Source organism: Protopterus annectens, chromosome 14.part0 (assembly GCF_019279795.1).
Source record: "Protopterus annectens isolate FY-2018-M chromosome 14.part0, PAN1.0, whole genome shotgun sequence".
Classification (NCBI taxonomy): Eukaryota; Metazoa; Chordata; order Ceratodontiformes; family Protopteridae; genus Protopterus; species Protopterus annectens.
Window position 1 is genome coordinate 418,833,658 of NC_056748.1, and position 20,962 is coordinate 418,854,619.

The 20,962-nt window shown below is 38.4% G+C and overlaps 1 protein-coding gene across 1 annotated transcript in view; it reads right to left on the minus strand.

Annotated features, from left to right (window-relative positions):
* EDRF1 (erythroid differentiation regulatory factor 1) overlaps positions 1–20,962 on the minus strand; it is a 1,512,804-nt gene that overhangs the window by 382,317 nt on the left and 1,109,525 nt on the right. Inside the window, exon 18 of the mRNA XM_044055563.1 lies at positions 14,689–14,838. Coding sequence (XP_043911498.1) covers positions 14,689–14,838 — 150 coding nt within the window. The remainder of the gene's footprint in view (positions 1–14,688; positions 14,839–20,962) is intronic.

The window sequence follows — 20,962 nt, forward strand, 5'->3', positions numbered from 1 at the left end:
TCATATCTGGGTGTTGCTCAGGTGGGCAGTTATAGTCAATGGATGTCAGTATGGAGGTAGTCACTGGGCATGGGTCCAAGAATGGTCAGAGGGTAATGGGCAGTATTTGCTTACATTATAAAACACGTGCAGCACCTAACCTATGGTCTTCTAGGTAGGTGCCACGGCTAGCCAGACTGTTGGAAGGAGCAGTAATAACAGTAGGTTTGAGTTCTGGAAGATCTAAATACTCTCATCATATTTTATAGTGTCCTGTCAACTAAAGTATAATTCAATCCTAGCTGCTGGTGACCATCAAAGTAGAATCACTAGCTGGAAAGGCATACTTTGATCAACGGTTGAAACAGGTATTCATAACATGTGATGATGGTTAAACTTCCACAGCTGTAGGTGTAAGCATCTAATGTAATAAATTATCAGTTTTTAAGTCTATTCTACCTGTACCCTCGGCATGCATATTTAACTGCAAATTAAACATATACAGTAATACTCAATATGTGGACTGGACACACTAAATTGGCCATAGGTGTGAGTGGGCATTTTTCATTTGTACTTGCTGTTCATGCCATATGCAACTACTACAGTGATACATGCCATATACAACTACTACAGGGATACCTCCAAATTTCTTAAGTACACTTCACACAGAACAAGCAGCCTGTAAACAGCCTGTACTGACAAATCAATTGTCTTTGACAGACTTAAGTCTCACTGTTGACATATATGTATATATATATTAGATTCAAAGCACTACTCATTGCAGTGATGTAAACTCTATGTAGAGTTATCCTGTACACTATAAATTGACATGACTAACTATTAAAGTTTTAACTGAAGATCTGTATTTGAATAACAATTTTTCTGTATTGTCTTGACCAAAACTTAATGTCTGCTCATGTCTACTGTCCTTGTCTTTGCACCTGGGTCATGGCAGAAAAGATTCATTGGACCAGATCATTTACCTTATTATCAAATGTTGAATACATAAATAAATAAACACATGTAAACCAGTGATGGGAGTAACGCGTTACAAAAGTAGCGCGTTACTGTAATTTATTACATTTTTAAGTAACTAGTAATATAATGCGTTACTTGTCAATATAGTAACGCATAACTGTAATGTGTTACTATTTTTAGTAACTAGTAATGCAAATGTGAATTACTTTTGCGATACATTTTTCTTTGCAGACTTCCAAAACAACATAAAAAAAAAAAAAAAAACTTCTTGATTTTGATAATGGGGCGTATATATCTTTAAGGAGGAACGTGCGTGTGTCCTACGCATGGACGCATGCCACCGAAGTAAACATTTAGTGGTACACCGCACGCACAATTCAAGTGAAGTTCAAATGAAGTTGCAGGTGGAATTGTACACAGCCGTTATGGTATGAGTCAGTAGCTGCCGGGTGGTATCCTTCTACACTGACAGTCTGAGATAGTTTCTTTTTTCGCAGTCAGTAGTTCCTAAAAATGGGAGAACTCCACTATAAACAATCTTTTTTAAAAAGTGAACTGGAATCTCTCCCAGACATATTCTTGTTTTTGATGACTAATTGTATACTCTTGGTTATGCTGGCAGTTGACTGCCTACACAGTTTGTTTATAATAGGTTTCTCAAAAGAGGTATGGTGTTGTAAGGCCTTGCACAAGATGGTCATAATTTTGATAAAATTCTCATCCAGCCCTGATGACATCAGCCTCTGTAATCCCTTAAAGAGTTAGAATCAGTTATTTTAATACTAAGAAATTGACAATCAAAGCCTTTTACTACATTGGCACTTCACCAGAAGTCTGTCCAAAACTCTGCACTCAACAATTTCTTCCCCAAGAATTACTTTGCAAGTGAATGTGTAAAATTCAGTTTTGATGATAGACTGCATAAGTTTATCATAGTTTATAAGATGGATCCCCTCATAAATAATATGCTAAAACATAGGTCGCAATTTTAAGGTAAGAGTGCGTGTGTGCGTGTGTGTGTGTGTGTGTGTGTGTGTGTGTGTGTGTGATGAAAGAGAGAGAAAGAGAGACTGCAGAATGATTTGAAGGTAAGAGCATGTATGTGATGTCAGAACTTAATCACTACTGCGTGTACAACTAGGATCTCATACTTAATGTAGTTTCAAACGTACTTGTTACTTGTGTTGCCTACATATTGTCACTTTGAAATTTGTGCGCTGTTGCCTGGTATAGAAATGTAAAAACACACCCTAAGGCCACCATTCAAGCTTGTTTCTTTCAATGCAGCTATTAAAGCGGTATTTCTAATGTGCCAAGTGGGAGGGTCTATTGTGGGTGGAGTTTCTGTGACACTGACTTGTAAACATGGCGGCGCCCTTCGTGTGGAACTTTTAAATTGTAGTTTCCTGTAGACACAGTTCTTTACTTTTATAAAAACTTGTGACGGACCACCAGTCAGGTAAAAGTCTCCAATAAATATGATTGATATGTACAATTTCATGTGTACATTCTTTGTCCTTTTTAAGTTTGCTTTTCAAATCTTAAAATATTTGGCTCCCCTGAGAGGAGCGAAGCGTTACCATGTCAGCCTTGGTAATCAACTCTTTACAAGTAGCTTGAATTATTTTGGACTAATGTTGCAGAAATTTGCTGCAATTTTAAACCATTCTTGGTAAGCTGTGACTTAGATTTTCGCAGAAGCTAAATCCAGACAGTTGTGAATACAACAAAGAAAAATAGGGAACAGGAAGAACTTTCGTTTGATCACATGATTTGCTGCTTGATTTCAAATCTGACATTAAGTAAATTAAATGATTCAAAAATTAGATTGTGACATTTTTGTGGGTTTGACTTATCGATAATGGAAGTGAGACATTGTCATTGCTCCAATTTACTAAGGTTATATGAGAGAGACTTTGTGGTATTGCGCGACTGAGGTAAGAGTGTGTGTGTGATGTGAGAGAAAGACACTACAGAAGGATGCACACTAGCTAACTGCTCGGAGTCTTAATCCTCTGTGCCAATTACCACCAGGTATTTTTCCTGTTTAAAATGTAAGATTTATTTGCAAAAATTGCTTTGCATATTATTGGTAGTTTTAGTACATGAAATACAAGTATCTTTCTCAGAATGATGCTCTTGCAGAAATGTGTTATATATTTTTCAACATGCTGGAAATATGCTGAATAAAAGGAAATGTGAAGGAAAAGATGAAGGTTGTTAAAAGGTTCATAACAAATGCACGCATTATATGTTAATGTTGCAGTAATAAATAATAGTTACCAAATGAAATGATGTACCTTTAAAATTGGAACTGTTTAACCCTACCTTATTTTATAGTCCCTCAGCTGCAGTCCATTTTTCCACACTTCACTAAAGTGAGGGCATTTATAGTTAGATCAGTCCACAAACATAGTACAGGGAGGGTGTCTTTCGAAACATTGTAAACAATGCAGAGATTCTCCCCAGTTGTGACACCCTACATATGGAAACTGATGCATCTGGAATTAATGTCTGTTCAAGCTTTACATATTTTTGTCCATTACCACTGTCTCCCATATCGTTTTTGCTGTGTATCAGATATTTGTTTATGCAAAGTAAAGGTGTATGGACAAATGTGACTGCTGATATTTAAGATACGACTTCTACATAGACTCTTGTATGTTCACTTTGAAAAATCCATGACAAATTACAGAATTAAGGGATTTTATTTTTGTTGCTTAAAACTCAACAGAAACCACATTCGGGGTCCAGTATGTATACGTTTTTTACCAATTTGATTTAATTATAAATGTTTTAGTGTAGAAGCTGAAAACTCAAAAAGTAAGGCAATCAACTTGGTGACAAAGTGTTTTGGGAGCTGCACTTTGTGTAGTCTTCTGGTTAAGAAACAGACTAATCATATTAACCAACTGGTGAATGATAGCTATAGAACTAACTATAGGTTGCATAAAAAAGATTTATAAAGTCTAGGAAAACAAAAATAATGAAGTCATTGTTTGTTAGTTACATCAGACCCAAACTTGAGTATGGAACAACAATATGGAAACCCTATAAGAAAACAAATATGACTAAACTGGAAATAGTATAGTGGAAATATACAAGGGCATCCATGGATGTGAAAATTTAAGTTATTATGAAAGACTAAAATATCTGAACTTGTACAGTGTCTCTTACAGATATATAAGAGGATATCTTATTCAGGTATACAGGGCATTTAGAGACAACTACCTCTGGGAATGTTTGGGGTTATCAAAAAAAAGTGAGTGTGGAGCTAGTGTTGCCAGTTTAGCGATTTGACTTGTTTGGTTTGACTTATTTTCAGGTTGGGGAGAGAGGGAATTTATTGGTATCTTCCTTTTTAAAACTCAAAAACTCTAAAAACGAAAGGTATGTTTCTGTGGAGGGAAAACAAAGTGTAACACATGAAAATTGAGTTGTTCATACTGTACTGTACCCTTCGACTTTTTTTTTTCTGGTTGCTTGAGAGTGCCGGTTGCTTGAGTTCTGGTTCACTGAGAGTTTACTGTACTTTGGAGTCTGGGGGTTTCAGAAGGTCACAACTTACTTCTTAGTTAGTCTCACATAGATGAACAACAATCATTTTTGTCATCTACTCCCTTTGAGCCTTAGTAAATTGCGTTGCAATCTTGCTGAAGCTGAATGTAAAGACTTTTTCAAAATAGTGACTATTAAAGATTGATGATCAATGTCTGTTTGAACAGGTCTACTATAAAAATGTAGTCACTGAACTTGGAAAACGCGAAAACTGCTGCTAAAAGTTCATTTAATGTAACATCAGCAATTTAATACTTCAAGGGCAGCAGGAACTGAATTTGTAGATGTAAAGTTCTTTGTCGGTAACAACCTCTCCATTGGTTACAGTTCGCTTTAATGTGGAAATATTCAGACAATTTTTACTTCCACAGAGTTTGTGCTTATTGTTGATTGATATTGGTGGATTGTAATGACAGATGTTTGAGTGGCCTTTTATGACTGAAATTTTCTGAAATGGGTACTAGTACTAGTTGGAAACTTGTTGCAGAGCATGTAAAATAAATGCTGACAGACACAAACTATGCTTATAGCCGCTCTCCCCAGCAGCAAGGGATGGAATGCTTGCAACGCCAGAAGTACCACCCTCAGCTCTAGAACATTTATATGCAGATGGGCATCCATTTCGGACCAAGTACCTTGGACTGTCTTGTCCCTGAAATAGCCCCCCCCACCCCATCAGGGAGGCGTCCGTGGTCACTGTAGCCTTGGGCTGTTGGGGGGAGAAGGGGTGAGACCACTGTGATGGATTGTGCTCCATCCACCAATTTAAATCTTGTTTGCACCTGTGAGTTACCCGAATCTTGGCTGAAAGAGGGTACTGAAAGGGATACCATTGGGCGAGCAGTAGCCACTGCAGAAGCAGGAAAACTCCACAAGCAAATACCAGCGTTGCTCAGCTTTCAACTGTAATGTCACAAGTAGCAGAAGTAAATCCCAACTGGAACAATAGAAAAGGCAGATGCAATCTTCAATAAGCAACCCAGTTAGTACAATAAATCCTTTATTTGGACAAAAAGACAAGCTCAAAACAAGTGCTTTCGCCTGGTTGTACCAGGCTTTATCAAGTTCATTAACACAAGTAGTTCCAAGTCTTTTATACTCTTGAAAGTTGATCATGTGATCTTAATAACTTAATTGATTAATTGTGAAGTTGCTAGGTAAATTACTGACCTTAAATGGAAATAGTACAAATTTTGTTAAAGAAATAAAAATATATAAATATATATATATATATATATATATATATATATATATATACATATATATATATATATATACATATATATATATATATATATATAAATATATAATGTTCAGCCTAAGAATAAAATCCATCCTAAAAATAAAGCGTGTAAAAAATATATATATGTTTAAAACCGTTGCAAGCATTGCAAAATTCATAAAAATATGTGTTTGTTAAAAAAGGAGATAGAATTTATTAAACCCTTACAATTCACTGACAGCTGTTGAATAGAACTGCTGTCTTCCTTCTAAAGAAATGCAGAACTTCAATTTTAATGAGGTTGACCAAAGTCTATCCTGAATTGTGAACACTATGGAAAATAATTGTTTAGTATGTCCATACAAATCTTTTGACAGTGGGGGTAATGTTAACCAGTGTGACTTTTATGCATGTCCATGCTACTGTATTATAACTTGTCTCTGTTGATTTTTAAAACACTAATGAGACTGATAGTATCATTTAAACCTGAGGGTTTGGTTACATTTAGCTTCAGTTGCCAAATAAGCTCTCTGTTTTCAAGCCGGGTTTCCCAATCTCCACCTCTAGGGTCATTGGGAAACTGCTCAAGTACAAAAAACTTTAATTGCATGTTTGTGCAACTCAAAGAATGTTTGTAAAAGGCGTCGGTGTCTCTTTTCTTCTCTGTGTCATAGAGATGCTCATAAATCCTCCTTTTGAGCATCCTCTCGGTCTTTCCTACATAGAAACTAGAACATATCACTGCAGAAGCCTCATGTGAAACCTGGCCAGGGGGACAATCGTAATGGAGTCTGCCATGGAACTCAACAACTGGAGAACAGAATGAGCTGTGGATTTCTCCCTTGAAAGGATTGGAATCAGTTGCTGCTTTATCCTTAGAATTCTGTGCTCTGGAATGGATGCTCTGCAATTCTTTGTATTCAAGATGACCCCTATGAATTCTGTGGACTGAGATGGGGTGAGATTGGATTTTTGCCAGTTTATGGTTATGCCTAGCCTTTCTGCAGTGAGGAGAGAGTATGCCAGGGCTTCTGCCAATAGATGTCCGGTGGGGGCAGAGATGAGACAGTCGTCTAGGTATGGAAACACCTGGAATTCTTGTAGTCGCAAGTGAGCTGTGAGAACTGCCATGCACTTCGTGAACACACTGGGAGCTGTACAGAGTCCGAAGGGCAGTACACTGAACTGATAATAACTGGCTCCAGCACAGAAGTGAAGGAATCTTCTTGATGGTCTGTCCACTTTTATGTGGTAGTACGCATCTTGAAGATCCATCGAGCACATCCAATCTTCTTTTTCCAAAAGCAGAAGGATAGACTGTATTGTGACCATCCGGAATTTCTGTACTTTTACAAACGCGTTCTATACAGTGAGATCCAAAATTGGTCTCCGGTCCCCATTTTTTTTTGGCACCAAAGATAGTCCTTGAGTAAAATCCGGATCCTATCTGGTCTGGAGGGACTATTTGGATGACAATTTCTTAGCAGTTTTGAAATCTCTAATGCTGCTTGTTCTCTTTGACTGAGTGGAACATCGGGGAAGCTTGTTAGGAGAGCGGGACAAAGGTCAAAGGGGATATGATAACCTCTGGTCATTATCCTTTGTACCCAAGAATCGGTGGTAATGGTTAGCCAGGCAGAAGGGTACAAAGAGAAATGACCCCAACCACTTCCAGAGGAAAGCAGTTGGGCTGCTGTTCAGAAGTGCTGGTAGGATTGGCCCGGGAAAGATTCTCTGGAACCCTGGTTACACGGACCACCTCTGCCCTGAAAGGGGCATCTTCCCTGCGAGTTTCCCCCTCTGCCTTTAGGAGAGAACTCGGCCTGTGTACATTGGAAAGAACCCTGAGGCTTTCTGTGCCGTATCTTCTCACTTTCCTGGTTTCTGGAGAAAGCCCATTGAGGGGAAGAATAACGGACACTCACGGCAGAAAGGGTCTTACTGTCCTGTTCACATCTGGCCAGTGTGATTGTAACCTTGGGTCCGAACAACGAAGAGGCTTTGATGTGAGTGTTGAGAAAGGAAGCCTTGAAGGGTTCCACGAAATTACACAAGCGCATCCAGGCATGTCTCAAAACAATGTCTGAACTCGCCGCTCTAGCTGCTCCTTCTGATGCAAGAGATATCAGGTGCATGGAGGAGTTAGATATCAATTCGATGCTGACTAGCTGAGAGGCCACTTTGTCATGGACCTCATCAGACACAGCTCCAGCCAAAATTTCAGAGAGCTCAGAAATTAAGTTTCTTTGAAGCCTTGTAAAATGTGCCATATAGTTCAGGGACCTGACTGCAAAGGTCGCTGATGCAAAGGTACGCTTCCCTATTCTGTCCAGAGCCTGGGACTCTTTGTTGGGCGGATTCCCAGGACTCTCTGTTGGGCGGATGGACAATCTGGCTTTCTTCTTCTGCCAGGTCCTTTTTAGTTGTGGCTGCCACCACCAAAGCATCAACATAAAGACCTTTGGACCAATGGGGATCAGTAGCAGGAGGGGACAAAATTTTATCTGGCATCTGGGGAATGGCCTCAATGGTGTCAGGAGCCTTCCACGCATGCTGCACAAAGAGCCGGACAAGTTTGTCGGCAAGTGGAGTAACCCAGGAGGTAGGGGGCCGGGCACGAAAGGCATGTAGGAACACAGACTCTTCAGGGGTCGGGTTAGAGGGCTGACAGTCACCTCTCTTGTTTAAGGATTTCAAGGATATCACCAAAGGATACCTCAGAGGGTGACCGAGGGGACCCTTTCCCCATCATCAAAGTCTGTGTCTTCAGTAAGGGACTCCTCTGTGGAGTCCATGTGCTTACTCTTGCACAAGCTCTTTCAAATGATCTTCCTCAGAGGAAGAAGCTGGGGAAGACAGCGCAAAAGGGGTCTCCTGTGGGAGTATGTCCTGAGGCCCTTGCGCCCGGTGTCCACTAGGAGCGACTTGTGTACATTGTGGGCCAGAGGAGGGCAGGGAGAGTGACAGCACAGGATCGCCAACTGATGCCAGAGCCTTCTCCATTAGCTGGAAGGCCCGTCCACCTGAAGAGGGGTGGGGGCCCAGGGCAGGGGTCACCCCTCTAAGTGGCTCAGCCTGCCGACCCAGAGTCCCTGGATGGCTGTGAAAAGCCAAAGTACATACACATCACAGCTGACATCCTTGGTCGTGGCAAGACTCTCTTGCCACAAAGGCAACTGCGGCTCCTTGGTAAGGTTCATAAAGGGAACCATAGTGGGGGAAGACTGCTATATCAAGGAGCTTCAAAGGCAATGAAGGAGGAGAATAAGTAGGGGTCCTTGGTAAAGGGTGATCACCTCTCGAGGAACGAAAGGTTGTGGGGGGCGGGATACCTCTGGCCAAAAGCACTTGATCCACAAGATGCAACACATCATGTTCAGAGAGGCTTCTAGTGGATTTCAATTTCACTGACATGGCTGAGGAAGAGACAGGTCTATCCAAGGATGGAACAATCTGCGTGCCCACTACTGGGGAGGTCTGCACTGAGAACAACGGAGCTGTACAGGACTGAACTACTGATGTCTGCACCGAGGAAATCATCACTGCCGAAGGCATGGTCTGCACCGATGATGAGGTCGGTACCGAAGTGGTTGTCGGTGCTAAGGCCTGAGCCGAAAACATCGGTGACGAAAACTGAATGGTCAGTACCGAGAGGGTAATCGGTGCTGGGTAAGTTGGAGCTGAAAAAGTAATTGGCACTGAGACATCCATTGACGTCGAAACAGTCTGCATCGACTGGACAGTCAGTGCCGGTACGGGAGTCTGAAACGAGGAGCTCCTCGGTACTGATGCGGTATGGGGCACACTAATCGGTGCCAAAGTTGCCGAAGGTCTAGGCACCGAAAGCGGTGGAGCTGAATAAGTCAAATCTGAACTGGAAAGCTTAGCTTTCTTGGGTCTCGGTTCCTGAGGGTCCCCAGCTGGGGATGAAGGAATACACTTGGCCTTTTTATGTTCATCACTCTTTTTCTTATGGGATCTTGGAGGGGTTGAAGCCTCCGACTCAGGAATAGCCTTTGAAAAAGGAGATTTAAGTAGACCCTTCAGTATTAATTTATTTTTTCTCTCAATTAACGTCCTCTTAGAGAAATTCTTACAAATCCTGCAAGGCAGGTCAACTGTTAAATGTGGCACACCCAAGCAGTAGACATACAGGGAATGTGCATCTGAAGTAGGTAATTTATGGCTACAATCTAGACATCTTTTGAACCCTGGACTATCTTTTTTATCTGCCATATCAGAAAGAAAGAAGGAAAACCAGAAAAATACCAGCAGTGGCACAAGAAATACCCGAAGGTAAGAAGGAAAAGGGGTTTAACTACGATGGTAAAAAAGGAATTACCTCACAGTAAAGAGAGGAAAGGAATTGAAAAAGATTCGAAAAAGGGTAGTCGCTAAATGCAATAAGGTAAGAAATAACTATCTAATAACTTTTTTGTGAAAAAGCTGTCTTAGAACTTAGTATGAAGAAAAATATTGTACTTAGCTCAAGAGAAGTAGCTTGACATGACCAAATGGCGATGCGGCAAACGAAATCTGAGGTAACAGGGAGAGGGGAATTCTGGGTAAGAGTTTAGCTCGAGAGTTTGTAGCTGGCACGAGCCTGGAAGATAGATGGCTCGGTTCTGAGGTCAGAACCGACTACCCACACGTAAGGAATGAACGAGGATTAACAATATCAGATACTACGATTCTGATGGGTCCAAATGTCAGCTGTAGTGCAAACAGTTGAAACACTTGCTAAAGTTTCCACCAGATTTTTGTTCATATCACTGAACTGTTTCTCCACTCATTCATTGTGTAGTCATTGTGAATAGTTATATAAAATATTTTGGTTGACTGTTGTGCTAACAGTCTTAGACCTATGTTGACATTTTCTGTTATGGGTCTTGTGTTGCTGGCTGTGTGTACTTTGGTTTAAGTATTAAATTGTGAGACTCTGACTATATGGACTAGTCTGTGTGACTTTGTAAACTGTAAAATGCTATTCATCATTATTGTAACACTGTGTATACAACTTTAACACACTCGTATTCATGTGCAGTAAGCATGTATTCCTCACACACAAGAACTCTGAGTAAATCTGAATATGAGAATTGATAAACTATACTTATGCAAAAAGTAACTAAAAGTAACTAATTACTTTAGTTAGTAACTAGTAATAGTAATATATTACTTTTTTAGAAAAGTAATAAGTAATAGTAATATATTACTTTCGCTAAAAAGTAACTAGTAGTAATAGTAACTTATTACTTTTAAAAGTAACTAGCACAACACTGATGTACACTAATATATTAAGACAGAAGAGGCAAACTGTGAAACATACAGATACAACTGATGAAATTATCTTGTCTTCAATGTTTAAAAAAAAAAAATTAAGCAGTTCAGCACTGGGTAACCCCTTAACATCTGACCACCTCCCCATATTCAAACATGACATGATACAAAGAAAACAATAGCTGAGCTAGAACCGGGTCCTGTCAACTCTCAGACTGGTCATTTCAAACAAACTCATGAATCATTGCTTCATACATTTAAAGGCTAAATTGGTTCTGATCATCCACATATCACTACTAAAAACTGTCTCTCTAGTCTTACAGAGTATCCCATCTAAACTTTCCCTTTTCTACTGGCAGATTAACCGAAAGAACTGCTTTGTACAATCTGAAATCCCGCTCCCCTTCTACTCCTAACTTATTAATCCTCCGTGTTAAACTGCACCACTTACACTATACTTTTGCAGTGCTTGCAGCAAATATTCAGGAATCCCTTCCCACCAACATAAAGTTGACTTAATCCGACTAGAATTTCTGATGGTGGCTTAAGCAATACCTGTTTAAAGATATTAAATGAAAGTACTTCCTGAACAGCAGGATCTCCAAGCAAGCAGTCACAAGACATACTTCCCTAGCTCATTTATTACTGTGTATTCACTCTTGTTTAATTACCCAAGTCAATGACTGACACTTTTCTCAACTAAAGCACTTCCCTCTCTCTCTCCTGCACCACTATCTTTTCTAACCTATATTACTCTAAATTCCTCATCCCCTTCTCTTCAAACCTGCCATTCCCTCTCTATTGTTCATTAATTTCATTCTCTGTCTAACTTCTGTTAAGCAAATAATTAATAGAAACAGTTACTATACTACACAATAACACGCATGTCACTTTAAATCTGTACACATTAATGCCATGTAGTACATTTTTGTTGCTTAACTACTTGCTTTTGTTAAACAGGTATGTTTGGTTAGCTGAACCTGAAAGTAGTTCATAGATATCATAGAGTTCTATTCTGGTTAACCAATAAAAATAAATAAATACTCAAAAACTGACAAGGAAGCAAAAGAACCTAAAGTCCTTGTAGAGGATGACCTTACATTTAACACCAATAAAACTGCTATGTGCTGCAGTCTCTAATAGTGAACGTTTAAGGGCAAATGCTCTTACAAGGCTTGTTTTTCAGTCTTTTGCCTGCTTCAAGTGCAAAATCATAGTACAGAGGGGTCTGAGAATTTGCGCTTACCTTGCTGTTGTAAAATCTCAAATTTGGTGTGTGTGTGTATATATATATATATATATATATATATATATATATATATATATATATTATTTATAGAATGAGCAGGATGAAATGTGTGTATTGGGGGATATATACATGTTTGCCTTCAATCTTTGTAACTTCAATCTAAAAAGACCACTCTTCCTGTATTCATTCATTTGACAGCTCACTCAATGAGACAATCCAGCTACCATATGCACAGTGCATGGATTTGGCTACCTGATACTCCAGAGGTGTTGACAGTAGTGCCAGAAAGGTAACTAACCCGCTGTATACAGCTATTAGACCAGTTACAGAATACTGGACCCCGTTATACAACTTTCTTATATGGCTCTCGTTCAAACTGGAGGAAGTACAGAGTCCTCACAAAAAATGATAAATGGGCTTCAAGGCTTGCCTTACAGCCAAAGTTTACAGCAGCTCTCTCTCTCCTCTGTACCTTACTCTCTTGTAAGAGGGCACATATGTCTGATAAAAGCTTTAAAGGATCACTTATTATTTGATACCCTTGTCTTCAATAGAAAAGAACACTCAGGCCTCAATAATAAATATCAACAGCAGCAGCATGAAATACGACTTTATATCGTAAAGACTTTAGCGCTCACGGAATAAATTCAACCCCTCAAACTCAGCCCATCAATCCACACCTTCAAGAAGGAAATGGAGGATTGTACGTGCACCTTTAAATTCCAGCATGGGATCACAGCATCAAGCCCTTTGATGGTCAACAGGTCCGCAGTTTGTTCACCAGCTAATGAACCTATGAAGCCAGTCTAGTACAGATGAGACTTTTGCCTTTCAGTAGATCACAGTACCCTGAGATGAAAGAAACCTACATCTAGATAATGAAACAAAGGAGGCCTAATTCACAAAGATGCCAGAGCTAGGTCAGGCAAATATGGAAGCATACAGACTGAGATGATGAGAAAGATGGTCGCTCTCACACTAGATAGAAAACCTTTATCACACTTGGCCTTGTAAGAAGCAACCTGAAACAGTTCTGGGCTGTGCACAACTTCTAACAAAAGCATATGAAAGATGGCTATGTGAAACATCACTCAACATTGTAAAAGCTACATTTAATAATATTCATAATTAGACATTACAATATCCAGCAGATAACGGATGGCAATAGATCTTGCTGTCCTAGCCCCTGACAAAATATTGTACAGCATCCCGTATGCAATTCGTGCATCAGACTGTCCCAATTGCTCTTCCAGTACAAACTTATTTGTCAGAAAAGGAAGACCAAGAAGAGGCCCTAGAAACTGTACAACACAGCCTTTTTTGATTATGTTCAAAACTCAACTTTTCAAGGTGATAATTCTTCACATCTGGCCAAATAACAGAAAAAGAAAACATTCTGAGCAGCAGCCTGATACAGACAGTTGTGAACATTGGGGCCTCAACAGAAAGAAGCCTTAAGACAATTAGATGGAGGATCAGTTGCTTCTGGATTAACTTGGAAGAGGTGTTAAGAAAATCATGGAGCATCATTACTGGTCAGTTAGAAGAATTAGCATATACCTGAGAAGATAACAGTACTAGAAAGTACTGTCATTCAGTTAGCTCATTGGATTAAGAATCTGATTGGTTAATGAGGTGTTTCCTGCAGTTCAGGATACAGGATATAATCTTTTACACCTCCATTTGCTTACTACATGACCGAATAACTCTCAATCAAACAGTGCCCTGAGATTGGCCCTGAAAAGGGTCATTTTTGTCCAGTGGTTTTACCCAGTTAATAGATGAACAAAACGAAAAACAGAACTGGATTAGGAAAGAGCAATGACAACCACCAACCTGTAATGACTAGCAGAAGTGATCCAGCTCAAGTAGGTTAGCAGGACTAGATCAATGCTTCAACTAGACATACAGACTGAGTCGTGCCCTTGACTCTCTTAGGCTTTACATTTATGTTTAGACATTCTTGTTATCACAATTCTGAATCACACCCCTTTTACAAAAAAGGATGTTTTATGGAAGATCAATGTCACTGTATGCTGAATGCATCACTTCTAAAAACTCCTTTTCCAGCTATTCCTTCTATACGTCTGCACAATGACATCTGAGGTGAAATGAACAATATGCACTAAGTATTACAGACTGATGGCTACAGCTACTCGTACAGTGAGGCTGTAGTGCACTGCACTTTATCTTAGCCAAAAGGTCGAGAAACTCCAAAGGTATCCCACAGAGACTCCAGATGGCATCTTCTGGCATCATGTAGTTAAGAAAACTAATACTGCATGTCAAAAAATAATCAGCAAATGCAACTTAGAACATGATAACGTCTCTATACTTTGCTTTAAAGATATTTTAAGTATTTAATGTTCTCAGGAAACTGGTACTTCAATGCACACCATTAGACCACTTTTAACTAATGGATTACCTGGTTCCTCAGGCAGCTATGATACATTGATGCAAGCCTATGATGAATGGTTGCTGCTCTGTACTGGCAAAGAGGCTGTCGGGCTGATTCTGTATGAATATCACAATACTTCAATGATTTCAACATGGCCTCTGTAACTTCTCTTTCAATCTATAACAAATTAAATAAAATTATATAATGAAGCCCAAAAGAACCATCTGTCAAACACTGATATGCATTAGTAATGATGCGAAGCAGTAACATATTACAAATAAAAACAAGCAATAATGAGTTCTAAACTACAATTACCATGTTGATATAAAGGATATAGAAAATGTTGCACTGAAATATCAAGTGAAAGCCAAAATACACAGTAAATCCATAAAGGAAAGAGTTTCTTATTGTGCCACAACAAGAGGTATTTATTAATCAATATCACCTCCCTTAATCTATACCAGGGTCTATATCAGAAGACTGAAGTTTCAAAACTTCAAATCTGATATGGTCGACACCATATGATCGTAGTCTTGAAACTCTGAATCTTTAAACAGAGATCTCCGTACAGAGCGGAAAGAGAAGATTTCCCTTTTCTGCACTGTAGTGCAATCTCAGAGTTGGTATATTTAAGTAGCGGGGGTGCAGAGGGGCTTGCCCCCCTGCTTAGAGCATTTAAATGATTTGTTTTTGTAGGTTATTGTTTTACTACATTTTCGATTTTTCAAAACTTCGATTATATGGTTTTGAAACTTCGATCATGTAATACAGACCCTCTCTACCATACTGGTGGACATGAATTCTGGCAGGGTACCGAACATAAACAGCATCAAGCATTTGTAGATGCAGGCAGGGGCCACAACATTTTTGATTTTTTTTTTTTTTTTTTTGTTCATACACTTCCACACTGCACTACATGCTGTTTTAATCTCTCCCAGTGCTGTTTTCACAGCTGGTGTGTGTATTCGGAAAATGAAGGAATCTACAACAAGAGCAATGAACAATCCATATTTCTGTGAGTAACAAAGTTGTGCATTTCCCAAATCTATAATGAATTCTAATCCATATTACTATGGGAATTAAGGTTATGCACTTCCCAAATCTATAATGAATCCTATCTACCTTAAAACTCTTCAGTGTGCGTGTGTGAGAAGAGTTACAAGATTTTTAAATGTAATTTTAGCTTCAATGAAAACATGCACTTAGAATACAATCAGCAATATATAGCTTAAAATACTTGAATTATGCAACTCATTCCATAGAAGATTATAATAGTCTCTCTGGTCTTATCACGTGTTTGAGACATGGATGCCAAGAAATTCACCTTAACGGTGAAGCTTGAGAGGGGAATCTTTGCATTCCTTGTCAAGAACGCATAAAGCTGGTTATAATTGAATACCCAATCATAATTCTTTGTAGTACATGGAGTTTTATCTACTCTATGTACTACAAGCTACAGAAAAAAAGGGAGAATTGCAACGTGTTTTCAATGGCTTTCAAAGCCTTTGAATGCTGGTAAAAAATTTAGTGCTATTATACAGACAAGCAGGCAGAAATGAGCTAGAGTTATGCCAAACATTTTGTTTATGTGTGTGGTAGAGCAAAGCATGCAACAGCTTTTAAGTGTTGTTTTACCTTTTGTTATTGTTTTTGCTGGCCAGCACTGTTTACTGTTAGTCGCTAGTGCAACATCTAATCTTAACAGCACTTAGGTGCCCTTAACAAGCTTTTACTAAACACCTTGAAGTGCTCTTAAGGTGGGGTCTCTCTCTCTATAGAGCAAAGAGAAAGGAACAGGGGGATGCTATGTGAAAGACCAACACAAGGAGAATTTTTAGTAGACTCTAGAACAGAAGCTACTGCTAAAAAGGGATAATTAGTAGGGCATATAAAATATTGCATGATAACTATAGGAATCACTCAGAGGAAGTTAGAAAGGATCAGGAAGAGAAATTAGACAAGCAATTCACAAAGGAACAATGGCAGGATATATGTATGGCTCCCAAATATGCAACAAAGTCTAGAAGATTTAGGATTTTTGCCTGGAAATGTTTGCAAAGGCAGTTTAATAGCCCATGCAAACAAAGGAAGAAAGAGGTAATTGGGAACATATTTTTTGGGAGTGTAAAAAGTTGGCAGACTAAAAAAACTTCCCTGCAGACTGCACTGTCAGAAATACTCGGTGAGCAAATTGGTGTAACTAAGGAAATTATTTTTTCTGTGATATAGAATTGGAATTCCTAGATGTAGCAAGGCTTTTCTCAGTTTAACTCTGGTGGCTACCAACAAACAGTTACTAGAAAATGGAAATCAAAGTTTAAACCAAGAATAACAGTACATACATACATACAAATGTTTCAAGCATGGGCATTAATGCCCTTCTAGCTTGCCAATATACCCAAACACTTGTTCCCATAATAAATGTCCAGGCTGTTCTTAAAAATATCTAAACTAGTACTTGCTTAAATGTAATTTGGTAGTTTGTTCCAAGCATCAGCTAACACTGTCAGAGAACCAGTTAGTACACTTCTCATTCCTATAGAATCTTCTGCATAGGTTATCTGATGATTTTCTAGTACTTTTTGATAACCCCAAACATTCCCAGAGGTAGCTGTCCCTAAATGCCCTATATATCTGAATAAGATCTCCTCTTAAATATCTGTAAGAGACACTGTACAAGTTCAGATATTTTAGTCTTTCATAATAACTTAGATTTTCACATCCAAGGATGCCCTTCGTATATTTCCACTGTACTCTTTCCAGTTTATTCATGCTTGTTTTCCTATAAGGTTTCTATATTGTTATTCCGTAGTCAAGTTTGTGTGTAATGTAACTAACAAACAATTACTTCATTATGTTTGATTTCCTAGACTTTATAAATCTTTTTATACAACCTAAAGTTTTATAACTATCATTAGCCAATTGGTTGATATGATTAGAAAAACTCATAGCTGAATCAACCCATACACCCACGTCCTTGAACACTGTGTGCTGTATTAAATATTCACCTTTCAGTTTCCATCTCCCAAATCTCATATGCTTAGTTTTTGATGCATTTATCAACATATTATTCTCCTGTGCCCAAATGGTCAACATAGTCAAATTATTTTGCAGACATGCCTTTTCTGTAATGCTTATAATCAGTTTACTCAATTTCAGGTCATCAGCATATAGTCTGTAGAATACCTCAGATGAAAAAGTAAGGTCTGAAAGATACAATCTAAACATGTAAGGGCCTAGAACAGAGCCCTGTGGGACGCCTTGACTGTAACCAAGGACTTCACCTGTCCAGTTGGTGTCTGATACTTGCCATGTCCTATTTGTAAGCCATGCAGCTACCCATCTTATCAACAGTACATCAATACCTAGTTGTACTAATTGACTGATCAGTGTTTTGTGTATGACCCTGTCAAATGCTGAAATTAAATCTATATAAATCACATCACAGCACAATTTTTCATTCATAGCTATTATATTGTTATAGAACATCATGTTACCAGTGGTAATAGATCTATTTTCAACATATGCATGCTGTTATGGTTTCAAGTCCCACCCTATCCAGTTCTGACAATAACTTATCCAGTATTGCCCTTCTCCATTATTTTTCTACAACATGAAAGTAGACTTAAGGGTCTATATGATTCTGGGTTTGTCCTACTCCCGTTTCCCTTAAAGACAGGTTTAATAATTGCATGTCTCTAAACTTGAGGAATCTCCCCATATTTATATGACACAGTGAATAATAGATATAATGGTAGTGCAAGTTCCTGCTGAAATGTTCTCAGGTCATTGTTACTTATTCCGTTTCCTCCCTGCACTTTGTTTGGATCCAGATTGCACAGTTCTTTATCAATATAATCCAATTTGATACCAGTATCTGGGGTTACCTGGATGTCACTAGGACAACTTACCACCCCTTTTGTGGAGCCAAACTGTTTTACATAAGATTTTGTAAATATATCTATAACCTGTTGCATCTGAGAATAAATTTTAGAATCTGCACAAAGTTTATCAATTTGTGCATCTTTACTCCTTCCACATCTTGTGTATCTATAAAAAGGTTTCCTATTATGCTCATTATCTTTATATAAATTTTCTTCAAATTTTTCTTGATCTTGTCTAACACTATGCTTAATCTGTTTGTCCAGCTTGTTTATTTCAGTTTTCAAAGTTGTAGTTCGACCTCTCTTCCATTTCTTATATTTTGTTGTCTCTCACCTTAATCAGGTATCTTGTTCTTATGGAAATATACCCTCCCGATGTTGCGTGCCTAGATCCTGATACTAAACATTTTTTTTTAACTTTTTGCATTCAAACAATTTCTCTCAAAACTTTCCACATTCCATCTGCAGTTTTTCCACTGAACGCACGACAACAGTTAGTTTTATATAGTAAACCTGGAATAAGGCACAAACGGAGCTCATCAAACGGACAACTTCTTTAATGGACACAAGCACAAATAAATCCACAGCAAATGAAATCACAGCAGCACAGCAAACGAACTCACAGCAGCACAGTAACACTGTACAAGTAAATCCACATATGTTTTCATCAAAATATTTTGACGAAAACGTATGTGGATTTACTTGTACAGCGTTATTGTGCTGCTGTGAGTTCGTTTGCTGTGCTCTGCTGCTGTGATTTCATTTGCTGTGGATTTATTTGTGCTTGTGTCCATTAAAGAAGTTGTCCATTTGCTGAGCTCCATTTGTGCCTTATTCCAGGTTTACTAGTTTTAATTTTGGGCACTCAGACCACTGTTTTGGTTTACTAGTTTTATATAGTAACTGCTTTGTTTCCCTATAATCGGTAATTAACCTTCTGTGCATTGGCTTAGATTTCAGTTTGGCAGAATTATTTAGCAACAAATTAACCTTAATAACCCCATGATCACTGCACATCAATGGTGGTAAAACTTGACTTGAAGTTACAGTAATTTCTTTGGGAACACAAACAATATCTAGTATATTCCATCCCCTGGTAGGTTTTTTTTTTACAATATGAAGCATTTGTTGTTCCTGAATATACTCTGTGAATAATTTCTTTACTAACGTTGTTGAATCAATATTATTCCAGTCTGTTTCTGATAAATTTAAGTCCCCAGCTAATATTATTCTTCCCTCCTGTGTTTCATGGAAGAAATGTATGAATTCCTCCAGGTCATCTGCACTTGACTTTGGTAGTCTATATGAACAATTGTTGTATGCTCCACGGTTTTCTTTATTGTCACAGTTACACAGTCTATAGTATTGGTATTATCATTAAACATGTAATAATCACAGGTCTCATAGCAATCTTTAATCCCTATCATAACACCTCCACCTGATTTTTTGTTAGAATGTCTGTTACAGTAAAAACATTTATACCCTGTCAGAACTGGTTTCCAGTCATTGTTCTTTAGCCATGTTTCACAAACAATAACATCAATCTTGTGGGAATATAGCAAATTCTCTTCCCTGATCTAGACAAATGCACACCATCCTGTCTGAACACATGTGCCCAAAAGAAGGCTTGGATGCTCTACACATTTCCATTTTTTAAAACAGGGCATTTTTTCCAAGTAGGTGTTTATCAAAAAAATTGTTTCATTAACAGTGACCTGACTATCTTTTCTACAGGTGATTTGTGAAAAATATGTTCTAACACCAGTACAAGCTAGACTATCTATGAGGGCTGTCGGTTCCCGACTGTCAGAGAATCTTTGTTGGTGACATCATTTGTACCAACATGAATAAAAACAGATCCATACTTCCTTACATTAAGACGTTCCAAGGCTCATTTCACATCTTCAATTTTTGCTCCTGGCAAGCATAGCACTACTCTATGTTCATTGTCATCTCTGCAAATATAAATATCAGTTCTTCCAATAACAATCTCCAATTACAAGAATATCATTGCTGACCATCTTGAAGAATCTTCAGCTTCTAATACAGTCATTTCTGCTCTATCAGTTGTTACGAAGGATAGATCTTCATCACTATTAGTCTTAATTCCACTGTTTTCATTGCGTATTAAATTCTCATCCAGCTGGCATTGTAAATCCACAGCTTGAGCCATGTAGTCAACATCTGTCCTTCTCTTTTTTCTACAGTAATGTTCTTCAATCCTTCCACGTTCAGTTTTGGTTTCTTCCTTTTTACCTGCCCCTTGCCTCTTTTTTTCTGCCTTTTCCATTGGAAAGGTAATGCCTTTTTCTATAGACTGGGGGTTTTCTGATAGACAGATATCTTCATTCCCTGTCACCAGTGCATTACATAACAAAGCAGAATCCTTTTTACTATGTATTCTCTTTCCTTTACAA